General features: G+C 40.2%; 1 protein-coding gene across 1 annotated transcript in view; it reads right to left on the bottom strand.

Moving 5' to 3' along the window:
- DHX32 (DEAH-box helicase 32 (putative)) overlaps window positions 1–16,694 on the bottom strand; it is a 22,778-nt gene extending 6,084 nt beyond the window's left edge. The window contains exons 1-6 of the mRNA XM_064663552.1: window positions 15,820–16,694; window positions 13,058–13,251; window positions 10,925–11,297; window positions 10,464–10,709; window positions 8,176–8,275; window positions 7,902–8,060 (exon numbers count right to left, since the gene is read on the bottom strand). Of these exons, the coding sequence (XP_064519622.1) occupies window positions 7,902–8,060; window positions 8,176–8,275; window positions 10,464–10,709; window positions 10,925–11,297; window positions 13,058–13,251; window positions 15,820–16,089 (1,342 nt within the window). The 5' untranslated portion in view covers window positions 16,090–16,694. The remainder of the gene's footprint in view (window positions 1–7,901; window positions 8,061–8,175; window positions 8,276–10,463; window positions 10,710–10,924; window positions 11,298–13,057; window positions 13,252–15,819) is intronic.

Genomic DNA, 16,694 nt, shown 5'->3' with positions numbered 1-16,694 from the left:
TTTTTGGGTGCATGTTTGTTCTTTTTAAAGAGGGGTGGTCTCATTTGAGGGGTGCTGATGGATACAGAACAGCTCCAGGAAAGAGCTTTTTAAACAGAAGACAGTTACAGAAATTGTAACTATCTTATTCTTACAGGTATTTGGAGTTGGTTGCCTTTTTGTTTAATTTTTAATTTTTTTGTGTAGTTTCTCATGGTGTCAGAAGAAAAATGGGAATGTAATAAAAGAAAATGTATCTCTAGCAACTGGCTGGGCTTTCTCACTCCACAAAATTAACTGTTCAATTTTCTCTTATTGGAGGCTATAACTTCCTTACAACCTCCATAGGTAGAAGTGAGAACAGTGAGGTGAAAACATAATGAAAATATAGGAAGATGTCCTGAAAGGACAGGATTGAGCAAATCAATACTTAAAATTAGAACTTGAGCAGGTCTGTAGGAAATCTGATGATGATGAAAGTAGGTCCCTGTGGCCAAAAGAGCAAAGAGCTTCATGTGCATGCTGGGGCTGGAGAGAGGGAACCTGAAGGCTGGGTAGAAGTTGTCAAGCCTACACTCCAGAAAGTAGTTGCTAGAGCATGAAAGACATTGGGGGAAATTTGGGAGCTTTTGAAGTGTGAAGGTTCTTTCCTCCCATCTCTTTTCAAAGGTAGATTTCTACCCCAGGTCGTACTGCAGTGGTCAATGTGTTTTATGAGTACCAGTTCATTTATATCCATAACTGCCCTCTGGTCACTGCAGCAACTCCCTCCTTATGCCAGTTTTAGGAACTGCTTGATGTATCCTCAGTTTTATGGATAACAAGTTCAATTCTAGTCCCCTTGAAGCTGGTGGCAAAAATTCCACTGCAGCAGGACTTGGCCTCATCCCCAGCCCTGGAAGTTAATGAGTGCTCTGGCAATTTGTCAGCCCTCTATGGGCTGCTGGCAGATTGCATATTAATGTGAAAAAAACCTCAAAATAAAATAACCAAGCCCCAGCCACAGCTGCCCACCCATGCAGGGGGTGTATTTGGACTTGTGTCTTCATTAGGTGACTAGAAGTAATTTCTTGCATTTGTTGGGAATGGGAATGTCTCTTGGCAGGCCACTTCTGATCACCGAGGTTAAAAGCAAAGCAAGGCTGTAATTAGCTGGTGGGTCCCATTTCTCCATAACACCACAGCTGCAAGAAGATCTTAAGAGGAGTTTTTTACTTCACTGGCAGTGAACTTTTAGTTTGTTGCCATCTCTCTGTAATTAACTACTTATAATCAAGTAAGGAAAAAAATGTAAGATGGGAGGCAAACAAGCACCTGTTGTTTTTAACCTTTTTCTGTTGCTAATGTCTGAAGGGGAAAAAAAAATGATTTGTTATTTCCCCTTACGTGAGTTTTTATACAACTTCTCCAGTGTGTAAATCTGCCAGTGTTGTGGCTTCACTTTAAAACACCCAGTTTTCAGACAAATTCTCTCAGGTGTCTGTAAATTCTTGTTAAAACTGTGGACCTGCTTCACTCAGAATTCCTACTTCTGCCTTTACAACATGAGGGCTTTCTGTCTAGAGAGAACTTTTATTGCCAGGTGTATGAGGTTTAATGGGATAAAAGATGAGCCCTTACAAAAGCTGAAGCATCTGAGAAGAAAATACTTAGGGGTTTTAAAGAAATGAAAAGTAACAGCTGATGATGACTAAGAGTCAGTGACAGGAAATAAATATCAGTGGCTGAAAATACAGGGAGAGTAAAATGGTCATTCAGATACATGGTAATTACTAGGGAATCATGGAAAGCTAATTTCCAGAAATCAACAAAGTAGTTTGTGCTAGAACTTACAAAATATATGGTTATATGGCAGCCAATTTCGATCTCCTGATGGCATCAGTAGTTTGCATTTTTATGCCCTAGAGTTAGTTGTCTTGAGATTTATAAGCACAAATTACTTCCCTGTCTTGCTATGAGTGTTCTGAAAATAGAAAAAGAAGACTCCTGGAGTTTTATTGCTCTAGAAAGGACAAGATAGTAAAGGATTAGAGCAGGTGAAGGAACAGTAAAAAATAAAAAATACAGAGTAGGGCTTTCAGATATGGGGCTGCATTTTGAGACACAAAATCAGTAAAAAGTCAGTGTAAGAACAGCAAGTGCTCACTGGAGAGTTTTTTATGGTGTGATCCTATTTAAATAAAAACTGTGACAAACCAAAAGTAGTGGAGATGTTTAGATATGGAAAACCCTTCTTTAAAGAAGAGTTGTGCATTGTCTTACAACTATTTCTAGCCAGCAAATGTCATTATTTTTAGGGGTTTATGCCAACTCCAGTCACTGCTGAACCACAAAGCTTTGTGGCTCCACCGCTGCTTTCACAGGAGCAGAGTTAAAAAGAAGCTCTCAAGATGTGTCCTGTGCTTTCACCAAGAAACTGTCACATCCCTGGAATTTGAAAAGGTATTTCCTAATCTGGTATTGTCTTTCCCTTGTCTGTGTTCTTTGGCTGCTCAAGACTGGGTTGCTCTGGGCTTGTTTCAGGAAATCTGACCAGTTTTATAGAAATACAGACCCTGCTCTTGATCATTCTTAGGCTTAGTAAAGCAAATATATAATTAATTGTCATTGTTAGCACTGAACTCATTTATCTGAGAGTCTCAAACTACTTAAAATGATATTCTTTGTTTCAGTTTTTTGTAACTTTGACATGAACAGTAAATTATGTCTCTAAAGATAGCTGCACCTGTCTTTTCAGTGTCACGTCCCACATGGCTGAAATTAAGTGCTCGAGGTGTGACCAGATAAATACAGAAGTATTATTGTTGTTGCGTAAGGAACAAGTGATTTAGGGGTTTGGTCAAAGTTCAAAAATAAGTGAATATTAGAGACAGGAAACTTAAATTTCAAAATTTTTAATAGTCCACTTAGGATCCACAGCTCCTGTGTTCCTTCTGCTCTGTGCAAACATTGTGTAAGTAAAATATCTTTTTCTTGGTAGATCTTTTCTTTCCATGGAAATAACTGTTGTAAAGTTAGAGCTGACATGAATGTCAGGTGAAGGGATGTTGTCTTTAAAGAGCTGATTCACTGCCTGGCAAACAGCAAGTTTTCCAGCTCCTGTTGGGCTGAGCAACAGGAAGAACTGCCAAAGTAATTACTGCAGGGAGAACAGTTCTGAGGAATGCTGCTACTGTTTTTTAGCATTGCTCCTTGGATAGCAAACTGAAGATATGGACAAATCTAGTGCCAAGTTTTCCTCAAATCATGCAAAGGCTTTTCTTCTCCAAGCACAGGCTTCTGTATGCAGATTCCATCCTGATTCTCTTTTTTCCCCTGTAACTGAGGGAGGATTTTTCATGAGTCTGTCTTGCTCTGAAGCCACTAGTTCTATAACTATTATTTTGAAATTATAGTTGATCATTAAACATTGCTTTTCCAAACTCACACTTTGCAGTCTTTCCATTCCCCCTTATGCTGCTTCATCACTCCAGTGAGGCTGGTCATGGTCCCTGCTGTGTTTTCTGCCAGGAGGGACAGGCAAGGCAGAGCCTGACCTGCACTTTCCTGACAGCATACACTGAATAATATCTGCACACCAGGGATAGCACTGACTGCTTAGCAACATTTGTTTTCTGTCTGCTCTGTGTCGCCCTCAGAGCACCTACATGACTGTGCAACATGGATATCCAGAAAGAGAATCATTTAAATAATATTATATATCATTACTGCCCTCCCTTCTTCTCATTTTTCATCTAAGACTCCCAGATTGGTTTGGGTTGGGAGGGACATTCAGGCCCATCTTGTTCCACCTCCTGCCATGGGCAGGGACACCTTCCACTGTCCCAGGTTGCTCCAAGCCCCGTCCAACCTGGCCTTGGACACTTCCAGGGATCCAGGGGCAGCCGCAGCTTCTCTGGGCAACCTTTTGGGATGCCCTTTGTGATACAAGCTCTAAGGAATTGGCTACTTTCAGTGGGGTGTAGGCTCAGTTATTAGACTGTATTTACTGCCCTGCCCCTTGTTCCTGCTGCCAAGGGACAGGTTGTCCTTCCTTCCTTTGTTTGCTGTCTGGTCCTTACCTTCTCCAGTTCCTTTTATCCTTTTCCACTGATCTGTGCAGCACAGACCATGACCTATGTGGCCATGTCTATGCTATCAGAAAGCTTTTCATTAGGAGACATAACACTACTTAACTGATGAAATTCAGAAATCAAACCATCAGAGAATTAACAAATAAACTTGAGATACTAAATCTGCCATGAAGTGGTCTCTGTTGAGCAGACCTTACATGGTACATTGAGTTTCTGTCTTTGACAGTCTGTTTCTACTGAAAAAATAAGCAAACAGTTTTCTTTCCTGGAACAATTTGAAATTATACACATTTATGCAACTTTTGTTATGATGGATTTTCTAGAAATATATTCTTGGTGGGGTTGTAATAGCGCAGCTGTCAAATTTCATGGTCTCCATGACCATCAACAAATACTTTATTCTGAAAGTTGTTTATGGTAATTGTGAATGAATGCAGAATCTGCAAACTGCTTCCACCTTGATTTCTTACAGAAATTTTACACGGCTTCATCTTTATACTGATTTGCATAGTTTAAACAAGGATTTTCCAGTGATTTACAAAAACACATAACACTGCTGCAATCCATGGGACTGGAATTCTTTTGTCCCATTATAAAACACAGTAAAATCTATCTGATTAACTGATGCAAATGTAAACACATCCCTGTTATAGTGGCACAGGAATTCCAGTAATGCACTTCAGAGCTGCAGTGCCAGATACATTTTCATATGGCTCATGAATCCTAAAAAGGGTAACAAGCTGCATTAGCTGCTCTCGATTATGGCATGAATTAAATGCAGCAGCTGTAAGCCTGACATGTTTGTTGCTTTCATAATGCAGTAATGAGTCAGAGTTAATCCCAGCTTTTATTTTTCCTCAAAGAGCAGAGGAAAAAACCTCTCGTGCACATTGTTGCTGAGCAGAAATAAAATGTTTTACTGATGTAATTTTTACTTCTTATCTGCTGTATGTTCTCTCCTTCACGTGCAGGAAATGGACTGTGAAGTACTTGGAATTCTTGCTATGAATTTCAGTGTCCTTCTGATTAGTTTATTCACCAGTTCCTGTCCATACCTTACTCATCTCAGTGAAAATATTATTTTGTTTAGGAGAAGTTCAGCATGGATTAAAAAAAAAACCCAAGCCTCCATCTGTTCCTTTGCAAAGGAAAGGTGAGAATGTGAGTTGGGCAGAAAGGGTCCAGAGGAAAACCTGTGGCACATGGGAGATGCTGCAGTGTCTTTACTCCCTTTCTTGAAGGGAAATCAAGTCCAAGGTGAAGAGCCATGGAATAGTCAAACTCATGGCAGGGAATTGAAACTAGATGATGTTTAAGGTCCCTTCCAACCCAAAACCATTCTGTGATTCTATGATTCTATGATAGATAATGAAGCCTTTTTGGAAAGGTAAAATCTCCTGCTCAGGAGAGGACACTTCCCATCTCTGAGAGCTCTTCTCTTTGCCTCCTCTGCATCACTGTCCTGCAGCACATAACCCAGAGAAGGTGTAACATCTATTTGACCTTATAACTAGCAATAAAAACCTTCAGAGCTCCCTTGTAACTGGGTACCAGTGATATTTGGAGCTGGGCAGCAGGGGCTCCATGGTGTGATTTTAGGGACAGTCTATTTTATATATTTATATATATCTATTTGTATAATTGTGCTGGATTTTAACTACTGGAGATCAGTGTAGCATTGAGTATCTGTGGCTGGTTGGGTCTATCTTGGCACAGAATGAGAAAACTTGGGCTTTCACAAGCTGAGATCATTGACCCAAAGCTCTTGTGAAGATGAAGGACCCAAATTCCATCCCTGGAAGTGTCCAAGGTCAGGTTGGACAGGGCTTGGAGCAACCTGGGCTAGTGGAAGGTGTCCCTGCCCATGGTAGGGGGTGGAATTGGATGATCTTTAAGGTCCCTTCCAACTCAAACCATTCTGAGGTTTATGTGCTTGAAAGCCTGACGTGTGTTTTGAGTTCTGTAGGTTGGTCTAATAAAATAACTGACTCCCCTTACAAATTCCTTCCTTCAGTGTTCCTGTTCCTTTCAGACAAATGTGTTTCACAGCAGGTCCTTCAGACTGTGCTCTGATCATGTCAGGTTTACAGGGGGGATTGTGGTGGGGGATCAGTTTAAGTACCAGTAGGAGAAAAGTTCATTGCCTGCTCTAAAGTGGAGAGAAAACCAATGTGTGACCTATCCTAGGATAAATGAAGAGCTGTACTAGACCATTACAGCTCTGTCTCAAATGTTTAATTGTGTGTGGCCTAAGATGGGAAGGAGACCAGGAAATGGTGCAGACTTTCTCATCTCCTGTCAGGGGACCCCTACAGAGTTTGTGGGATTTTTCCTTTGTTCAAACAGTTTGTCTGACATTCCTCACACCGTTTCAGTAATTCCTAAAACTATTCAATACTTGACCTCACACTTTTAGACTAGTTAGCACAAACTTTTTCATATTTAACACCCATCCAAGTAAAGCTGATGCATTCACCAAATGCTTTCATGATTTGTACTCATCAACACAATGCTTTTCTTCAGCTGCATTATCCAAAATACAGCCAAAACTTACAATCCCTACATCTGTGAAATCCTTAAACGCCTCTAGCATTTCATTTTCTCTGAATGCCTCTCCACTGTGTCTTTAAATCCCAAAATGTGAATGCTTTTCCTGGTATAATTTTGCTAATTCGTTCTACAGTTCGAGAACAACTTCCTTCGTATCCAGTAAAAAAACTTACATGTTTTAGTATATTTTTTTGTAGTAAAATACATTTTAAATTTGGGTGGAAGACAGCTGTATTCCATAAGCATTTTCCATGCAGGCTTCCTAGATTCAACACAGGAGGTGACACTCACAAGGACAAAATACTTTGATTTGCATCAGCTTTTGCACAGACTGGCAATGTTTTCTCATATGTCTTTTAGGCATGTTTCTGCTAAATAGGCAAACAAGAGAAAAGTAGAATACATTCTTCTTAAAAATTCCACTTCCAATCTATTGCAACACCCAATAGTGGGAATTAAACTCTCTATTATTGATTAATTGCAGTGCACAACATGTAGAAGACAAGTGATTGTTTCAAATTCATGTGTGTCCAAGAGGAAAGGCAGGATAATATAAGAATTATTCCTATTTGGACTGGAAAATTATCTGGAATTAAGCCATTATCCACCCCAGACCAGTGAAACCAGTGCTATTTCCTTCACTTTAATGGGTTTCAAATCAATAACAGGATTTGCTGGGTGTTTTGATAGGCCAGAACAGAGAATACTCTTCTATAGAAAAAGTCCTAAATTATGAAGTCAGGAGAAAAAAAAGCAACTTCCTTCACATGCTTACATCAAAATTCAGTGTATTCCCTGTCTAGCACTGCAAGTTTATTTGGGTTTATTTTATAAAGAATATTGTCCTTAAGTAACAGCTCATTGTAAATTTGAGGTGGGAGATGCTGGAGGATAAGAAGGAAGCTCATTTCCTCCACATATATCCCCCAGGTAACAACAGTGCTTTATTTGGGTTGTAAACCTTTGATTAAAGGAATCTATTTTGTTGGATATCTGTACAATGGGACACACATTTTCTTTGTGGGTTCCGGGAAAATAATATGAAACTTAGATGAGAAGATATTTGGAATATTGATTTTTTTTTTTTCACTCCAATTCCATTCAGATACTTTATGGTATTTTTTTTTAAGTGCAGCTATTGAATTGGGAACTGTTGTAGCAGGTAAGTGGTAAAAGCAGAGTAATATTATTACAAGTATTTAAATAAAAAACTATACTGGGAGTAACAGGGCAAAACTAATGTTTAAATACCTTCAAAAGTAATAACAAAAAGATGAAAAATTGGAGCATCTCCCTTACCTGGGCTGCTTATGAAGTCACAGTGTGCAAAGCCAGCAATGTCCATCCTCTTCAGGAAGAGCACCAGGCTGGTTAGGTTGGATTCCTGCACTTTGGCTGGGACATGTGGTTTCATTTCTTTGTCTGCAAATTCCTCAGGATACAAACAGAAGAGTTTGCCTGGAAGAGATTTCAGGAAAAATTACCTTTTTTTAATTTTTTTTCCCTCGCATTGCAGTTTGATTCTATTAATAATTTGAGCTAATGGATGTAAATGTTGAGCTGATAATTCTACCTGATGGAGACATGCCCAGAATTTGTTTATGCATCTCTGCTTGACTTTTGCTGATAGGCTGGGTTAGAACAGAGTCTGCTCTGATTCTAGGATTGTACACCTTTAAATGAAAGAGATATTAAGCATCAGATAAGTACAAGAAGGCTACAAAGATATTAATGGTCTGTATTGAATTCTTCTCTAGGTCATTTTACAAAAAGTGTCGTAACAGTTTCATTTCTTTTTATGTCACCAGCTTGGAAATGAGAGTAGTCAGCACTGACAAAATGAGAGTTTTGCAGTAACTCCAAGTGTGCTCTAAGATAAATGTCTTTTTTCTGAAGAAATGCACCTTACTAAAGCAGAAAATGGTGTCATCTAGAAAAGCATCAAAAAAAGTTATTTATTTCTTCCAATAACAGTCTAATAACATTTTGTTCCATAACTCCAGATTTTTGTCTTAACACTGAAATCTGACAATTCAGTACAGGAGACAGCAGCTGTATTAAAGATGTACAATGCCCTGTTTCTTTTTTTTTCTTAATTATACTTTATTTTGATTAAACTGAGGAGCTGATTCACTCTCTGTTCTGGCCACCAATGACGTCCATAACCCCCACAGTGTTCAGCAAGACATAAAAGGGCTGTTTGGATAAGGCAACTTTTTAATCATGACATCTGAAATATCTTTGTCTCCTATAAGCTGGGTCTTATTAAAAAAAAAACAACTGTCCTTCAGTGCAGGGGACAAATTTTTTTCCTCCAGGTAAATATCCCAGCTGTAAGACTTAGGTGGGATTTTGTTTTGCACTAAACTTTCCCTGTTCTCTCAATATTCATCTGACTTTCGGCCACACGGGTTGGATGTGTTTGAATTGCTGAGGGACGAATGTTACAGAACTAAACTTCAGCTGTAAGGACAAAATAATTGAATTAAAGGTAAAAATGTCATAACCAATAGAGGTGTTTTGATGGCTGTCAGGACTGCTGGAACTGGTTTGTTCCCATTGCTTCGTATTTTAGAGTCACAGAAGTCTGGAAGCACTGAATTTTACTTCAGGCTTCAGGTTAACTATGGAAATGAGATTCATTTTTGGCACCCAAAAAACCTGGAGTTTTAGAAATAAGTTGGCTTATTATGGTCTAATTGAAAACTGCTTTTAGGCTCTTCTTTCTTGCACACCAAAGTAGGACTTTTTTTTAGCTTGACTGGCGTATGACTTAGTTTATAACCCCCATATGAGAACCTTTAAAAATGACAGGTTTTTACAATGAAAATGAAAGGTCCTGGTAGTTTACAGGCTTCTCCCTCAACTGTTTTCAGAGTTAATCAGGATTATTGACCCTACTCCAAGATTTTAGGAACGCTTGACTTCAATTTTTGTTATTCCACCTTGTATTATAGAAAGCAATTGTATTATATTGTTTCTTTTGCCTATTACTGCAATATTTATTTTGACTAGGAGACTATGTGGGACAGGCACAAAGTCTGTAGTAGTGCAGCTTTCAAACTCATGTGTAATGACATGTTCCTACCTAGTTACTCATTCTTTAGTTCATCAATTTTCTATGAATGAAAGAAATGAGATTTTTTTTGCAGCTGCACTAGCCCTTCCCAGGGTGGGAAACAAGAACTGAGGGCATATTTAGAATAAACTGTAAAAGTTCAAAGGTTGATTAGATAAATTGCAGCATTTTGAGGTACTTGGATGGTAACACACATCCAGAAGGAGCACAAGCAGCTTTAAAAAGGAGAGTTTCCCTGTGTGAGCATCCCGTGGTGTTACATGGTTATGACACTACATGGATTATTAACTCATTAAACAAAGAATGAGGTTGATCTACCAAATCAGGAAATCTGCCAGTAGGTACCCAAGAACTGATTGTATTTTGCTTTAACTATAAGATACTGAAGAGATAGTTGGGACCAAAACTAAAGTGAGGTGACCTGTCATTGTCAGTGACCAAACCATGACCTGCCATTGGTTTGGTGCTCAAATGAGTGGCAGTTTCATCTGGATGTGTTAATCTGGCTTTAGAAACTTGAAATTTTTGGTTTCTGACTGAATTTAGGAAGTAATTGTGACTTCTTGCTTGGTTTTCACATGAGCTATCCATGAAAGTTATGTAGATTTTATTAATTTGTATCTTAAAAACACGACAGAACCTGATTTACGACAGAAAAGAAAAATATATGGTCCTTTTGTAGCCATTTTCATCAATCTGAGCTGCACATTTCCCTTTCCCCCACCCTGAAAAGACCCCTCTGCACAGTTCCTTTGTGACAGACTCTGATTAGCTTTACTGACCTTTCTTCTTTCAACACCGACATCGATGACAAAGGTCACATTTTTAATCCAAATCAAAGATTGTCCAAAGCTTGTGGTGAGCAGCACTTTCCTCCTGTATTTTTTGCAGCATTTCTGTTTGTCTGGCGTTGGTTTGGGAATTGGGTCTTGCTTTGTGGGGTATAAGGGGACGGGGATGAGTTCGCCAAGGTCAGGGTTTAAATTAGGCTGCTCCTGTCTGATCATTTGATAAGCTTTTTCAATTTCCTGTAATCAAGAGAAACGCATTTTTCCTCGTGAAACTACTGTGTTCTTACTCCAATTACAATATGTAAAATGATCAAAGTATTCAGAAACCTCCCTACTTTACCTTAATTATTATATTTAAGAAGATACAAGTATTGTACAGGTCTTAGGCACTGGCAATAAGATATTTATAGGCCATCTAAACACAGAAATAATAGAGTAGATCAATCTCTTACCTCTTCACACGCCAGGAAGATCACAATGTTCCCCTTCTCCTTGGTGTGGTGGATCTCGAGGAGCAGCCTCAGGGCAGCCCCAAAGAGGTCCCTGTGGGTGGAGCAGGAATACACGACCTCAGCGTGGTGCTTCATCTCCACCCGGATGACGGGAATGCCGCCACAGTAATCCTGCAGAGTGCTGCACATGTGGGGGGCAGTGAGGACCACCAGTCTCAGCTCTGGCCTTGCTGTCAGCACATCTTTGAGAAGGCCAAGCAATGCATCTGTTGCAACAGTCCTTTCATGCACGTCGTCCAGGATAATAACCCCGTAATAGCTCAGGAGGGGCGTGGACATCATTTCCCTCTGCAGCATGTCATCTGTACAGTATCTGCAACACAGAAACAGAAAACTCTGCAAAGTGGCTTGGAATATTCAGTCAGGGGCTTGGGGACAGCTTGGTTGTTTCTGTTCTAACAAGAAAGATTTCATAAGGCACAGTCTCAGCTCCATGCTTAAATCCTTCTTTAAGTAGCTACACACTCGGTGAGATTCAATGGCACTCAGTGGCGCTGTGGTTGAAAGGATGCTCCAGGCAAAAGAAGAAATACTTCTGCCCTAAAATCATGACTTGTGTTGCCTTTTATCTTCCAAACTATCTAAGCATATTACACACCACAAACAATTCCTGAGCTTGGAGCTAATACTTTCAGAGGAGGAAAAGAAGGAGCACGTGAGGCAGTGCCAGAACCAAGATGGGAGATTAATTCATACCCTCACTTTTGTCCCTGTTATTCCTGCTCCTGAATTTCTTTTTAAAGGATGTTATATTTTTGTTGTGTTGCTCAGCAGGACTTTGAAATTTTGAACCAGGTTTCGATGTGTGAGAGGACAGGATTCATCTCCCTTTCCCAGCTGGAGCAGCTGCAGGAAGTTGTGCTGCTGGATGAGGTTTACAGCGTTCTCCGTGAAAAGAGAAAGGATGTGCAAAAGGCAGAGTGGCTGAAATTGATTTTCAGAAGGGGCGAGTATCCTCTTCCCCACTGGAAATCAGTGGCTGGGAAAAAGGCTTGTGATCTAGTTTTGTGCCTGCCATATTAAGGAACCAGAGAAAATAACTCTCCTAACTTTCTGGGAGGCTCAAAAGCTGAATCAATCCCTGTGCTGCTGGTGTCACCTGCCTATAGTTAATATATAATGCGCATTTCTTATCTCTTAAATATCCTCCCAAATACTTTTTTCTCTTGTTACTGAATGTACCCTCATCTAGCCATGATTTTGGATGGCTTTTGAATTCCAGCTTTACTTTGAGACAGATTATCCCACGTTCTCTTATGATAATGAACATTCCTGTCCTGGAAAGTAGAGGAGACAAAAGTAGAGAAAAAAAAAGGAAGTCACTGAGGTGCTTGATGAAGTTTTGCCCACTTAAATCTCTACTATGATTTTTAGCACCTTCAAACCCATTACTGTTTCTTGATTGATCACAAATCTGCATTTTAAAGTATTATACATAGCTGTATAAAGCAGTGTTGGATTTCTTTGTTTTCAAGAGCTAAGAACTGCAGAGCTTGAGCTGCAAACTTTTGCACTTGCAAGGAGCTGTGAGCTACACATTAATCACAAAATCACAGAATGTGCTGAGTTGGAAGGGACCCACAAGGATCATCGAGTCCAACCCTTAGCATCAGGACCATCTGCAAGAGTCACACCATGTGCCTGAGAGCATCATCCAAACAGTCCTTGAGCTCTGGCAGCCTTGGTGCTGTGCCCACTGCCCTGGGGAGCCTGGTCAGTGCCCAACCACCCTCTGGGGGAAGAACTTCTTCCTGATATCCAAGCTAAATCTCCCCTGAAACAACTTCAGGCCATTCCCTGGGTCCTGTCCCTGGTCCCCACAGAGCAGAGATCAGTGCCTGTCCCTCCTGAGGAAGTTGTAACTGCAGTGAGGTCTCCCCTCAGTCTCCTCTTCTCCAGCCAAATACACCAAGTGCCCTCAGTGTCCTCACTTGGCTTCAAATCAAGGCCCATCTTTGTTGCCTCCTTTGGACGCTCTCTCATGGCTTCATATCTTCCTTATATTGCGGTGCCCAAAACTGCACACAATATTCAAGGCGAGCCTGAAGGCCTTAAAACCCCAAATGCACCGACCTCAGGATAGTTTCTGGTGTGCAGCAGCTTTCAAAAGGGATGAGATACCCCACTTCATGGCCAAGGTTGACATCCATCTCATCAGCCACACGCAGGGCCAGCCTCACCGCCGTCCGCCCGTGCGCCTGCGCACACACCACCACGCCGTGCTGGTAGCGGGCAGACAGGCAGTGCTCGGCACACCACTGAGGGATCTGCAGGGAAACAGGGAAAAAAACCACCAGGATGTAGTGTTTAACATGTTTAACAGAGGCTGTAATTCGGCAGCTGACAGCGTAGAACAACTAAATCAACGCGAGCACCCGCTGCGCTCGCTCGGAAATCGTCTGCCCTGATAGATGTCAGCGCTTGGAATCTCGTAAGTGCTCAACAGGAATGAGGAGGTTTACCTGGGAATTTCTCAACTGGACTCAGATTAGTTTGAATATATTGCGGAAGGGACAGATTTGGCCTCCAGGGAGGAGGTGGCACCAGCAGTGTCGTGATAAGGACCTGCTGGTGGATCCAGCGTGGTTAGAGCAGTTGTTGTCAGGGGCTGCTGACAGGAATAAACCTGCTCGTGTTTTATCATATCCATAGAAACACGTCCCACAAAGAACAGGACTTCAAACTGACAAATGCCACAGTAAATATATGTAATTTCAGATGAATTACTCTGCAAACAGTGATCACTGAAACTTGATCTGCTCCAGCAGCTTGCACAGCAGTGCTCTAATTTATAGATTTACATAAAATCAACGCTGGAAAATATTCATGTGTTATTGTCATGAGAAAGTGCAATTGCATTATAAATATTATTTTAGTGAAGGTATTAGATTTCAAATCCTTTACTTGATCAACATATAAAATCAGGTGCATCAGCCATAAATAATTTATTCGGTATAGTTATATATGTATTTCTAAAAATGTTTAAAAACCAACCAGCAACGTGTTACATCTTATTCAATTTGTTTAAGGACAATTTAAAAGCTAACATTTCTTACCAAGCAGTTTATTATTATACAAAGTTTGCTGTGTATAAATTACAGTCAGTAACAAGAAAGACTGCTCTCCAAAAGTCATTCCAGGCACCAGGTGGGTGTGTGTCACTTTTATAGGAACATAGGAATTTTCAGAGGGAAGTGTGATGTCTCTAGTTCAATATGTGATCTCCAGCAGTGTCCAGCATCAAAGTCTCTGGCAGGTATGAGATGCCCTTCAACAGCAATTATCCCCCAGCTTTACCTGCAGGAAAGTTTTCTCCTGTTCCCAATCACAAACAATAATATTGTGGCTTCTAACACTTGCTTGAAAATTCTCTGTTTACTATGGCAACAGACTGAGATTGTTATATATTGTCAGAGCAGAATTTGATAGTCCTGGTTGATGTTTGTGTGCTTAGAATCAACTGACATCTTGGCTTCTGTGATGTCTTCGCATGAGTTCTGCAAAGTAGTTTTGTCTTCTTGGAAAAAGTGTTGGCTCCTGGCTGAAGGGAGGGAAACTATTAATTCTCCCTGAGAAACAGCCCTACTGATTTCAATCCTTCATTCCCTGAGTACTTTTATCACCTTCATTTATGACCTGACAGCAAATCCACTGTATGTCTTTCCTGATGTAGCACTAATCAGAACCAAAACACACTTCCCAAGTAAGAATATGCATTGAATCCAAAACAGGCATTGCAGAGTTTGCCATTTCCACTGGGGTTCAGTGTGATGATGGACAAAAAGAAGCAAAAAAAGGCAAGTTTAGTCATGATTAAGGAGAAGGCAACAAAATTCCCCAAATTAACAAAAGAATGGCCAGCCAAACGTAGAAGGAATTATTTACTGCTAAAATACTAAACCTGAGATAAGTCCTAAAGTATTTTACACTTAGTCTTGGTCTATGTGCAGACTGTGGAAATACACCTATAATTTCAGGAAGGAAAGATTTCAGCTGATACATTCTGTGATACATTTAGAAGTGTACATTTGGTACGTTTTCATGTTGAGATGTTACATTTGGATATAAAAACAAAACAAAAATGAACAGTGAACATACTGGTGGGTACAATAATATTTTATACGGAATTTTTCTAAGGCTGTGTGTGTATTTGGTTCTGGATTTTATACTGTAGCAGTTCATGCATGTGGTCTGCAGTGTTCAGAAAGGGCTTGATATTTTTAAATTTAGTATTTAATACAGAAAAGTTGTAGTTTGAGATTTTTATTAGTTGTTTATGAGCATCTGAGACAATCTGAGAAGTGTTACTCTTGAACTTATCTTACCCTGAACCCTAAAAACACCATCAACCAAGTAAAACTTGCTTGTAACAGACAAACATAAAGTACCAATTTTTGGTGAACATTTAAAGAAAGTTGTTTAAATGTTTCATAAATTTTAAATCCATGTTTGACTGCACTGATGTTTATTCACCTCCTGTATTTCACTTTCCCTCTCTGGCCTTAATACCTCAGATTACAATAGTTGGCTGCACATCTGTTTCTGCACTGAGAACTGCTAAACTCAGTACAACTGTGTGTGTTGCATCTCTTCAGAACTGGGTGCTTTTATTCTGCAATACCAGACAGTTCTCAGCATAATACATACAAGGAAAATGTAAATTTGGATATTGATGTGCCCAATACAGGGCAACAGCTGTGCATACTGAATTATTGCAAAATTATTTTTTAAGAATATGTAGTATTAGTGAAATAGTTATAGCAGAAGAAAAGTAGACAACATTAAATGTTCTAAAAATAATTTAAAAAACCCCCAACCAAGTCTGTTGTACTGACCTGGGAACTCTTGCCAGTCTTAGCATCTCCTGCCACCATCACAATTTGATTATGAAGCAAACTTTCCATGAAAGTATATTTCTCTTTCCATATTGGAAGCTCTTCTCTCTCTTTCAGAAGTTTATAATAACGGGAGGAGTAAGGCAAGCCATCAAAAGGATTAAGCTCTAAATCTTCTCCACATACAAGTATTTCCTCTTCATCACCATCACTGCTGTCAAGTAACTCTGAAAAGCAGTGATTTTCTGGAGAAAAGGCTAAAAGCTCCATTTTTCTTGCATAAATTATCCCCAGTAAAAACACATTAGTAGTGGAAGGAGTCCTTTGTGTACTGATGGATCATTCTGGCTCCCTAAACCTGAGGAAATCCATTTTTCCTTGCCCCAGGATTAGTATTTCGCAGCTCTTCGGTTTAAAAGTTCAGTCTTGGGCTCCAGCTGCCTTTGTGGTCTGCTTGTCCCACTCCAGGTGGTTCAATAACCTTGAGAAAATATATTTAAAAAATCATCCAAACTCTTCAAAGCTACGATGATTAAACCCAAAGACGTTAAAGAGAAGCTGAGTAGCTTTTGCACTCCAGTAGCCTGTGAAGTCCCGGTGTGTTTGCTCTTGTCTGCTCTGGCTGGGCCAGGCTGGAGAATAATTGGGAAAGAGCACTCTGAGCCTGACCTTTATCACTCCTGCTGCCGTGAATAGGAGGCTCTGGAGCACTTATTGTGATTGCAGGGATGTCATGTGGGAGGCTAATCCCGGCACAATGGGCTTCACCCCTGGGTGCTGCAACAACAGCGAGTGGGGAGGTGACGGAAAGAGTCCGTCGGGGAACAGCCAGCGCTCTGGGTTTGTGTTGTTTGCAGTGTTTTAGCAAGTCAGAG

Source organism: Pseudopipra pipra, chromosome 8, assembly GCF_036250125.1.
Source record: "Pseudopipra pipra isolate bDixPip1 chromosome 8, bDixPip1.hap1, whole genome shotgun sequence".
Taxonomy (NCBI): Eukaryota; Metazoa; Chordata; class Aves; order Passeriformes; family Pipridae; genus Pseudopipra; species Pseudopipra pipra.
Note: the sequence above shows the minus strand (reverse complement) of the source record. Positions and strands in the feature narration are given on the sequence as shown.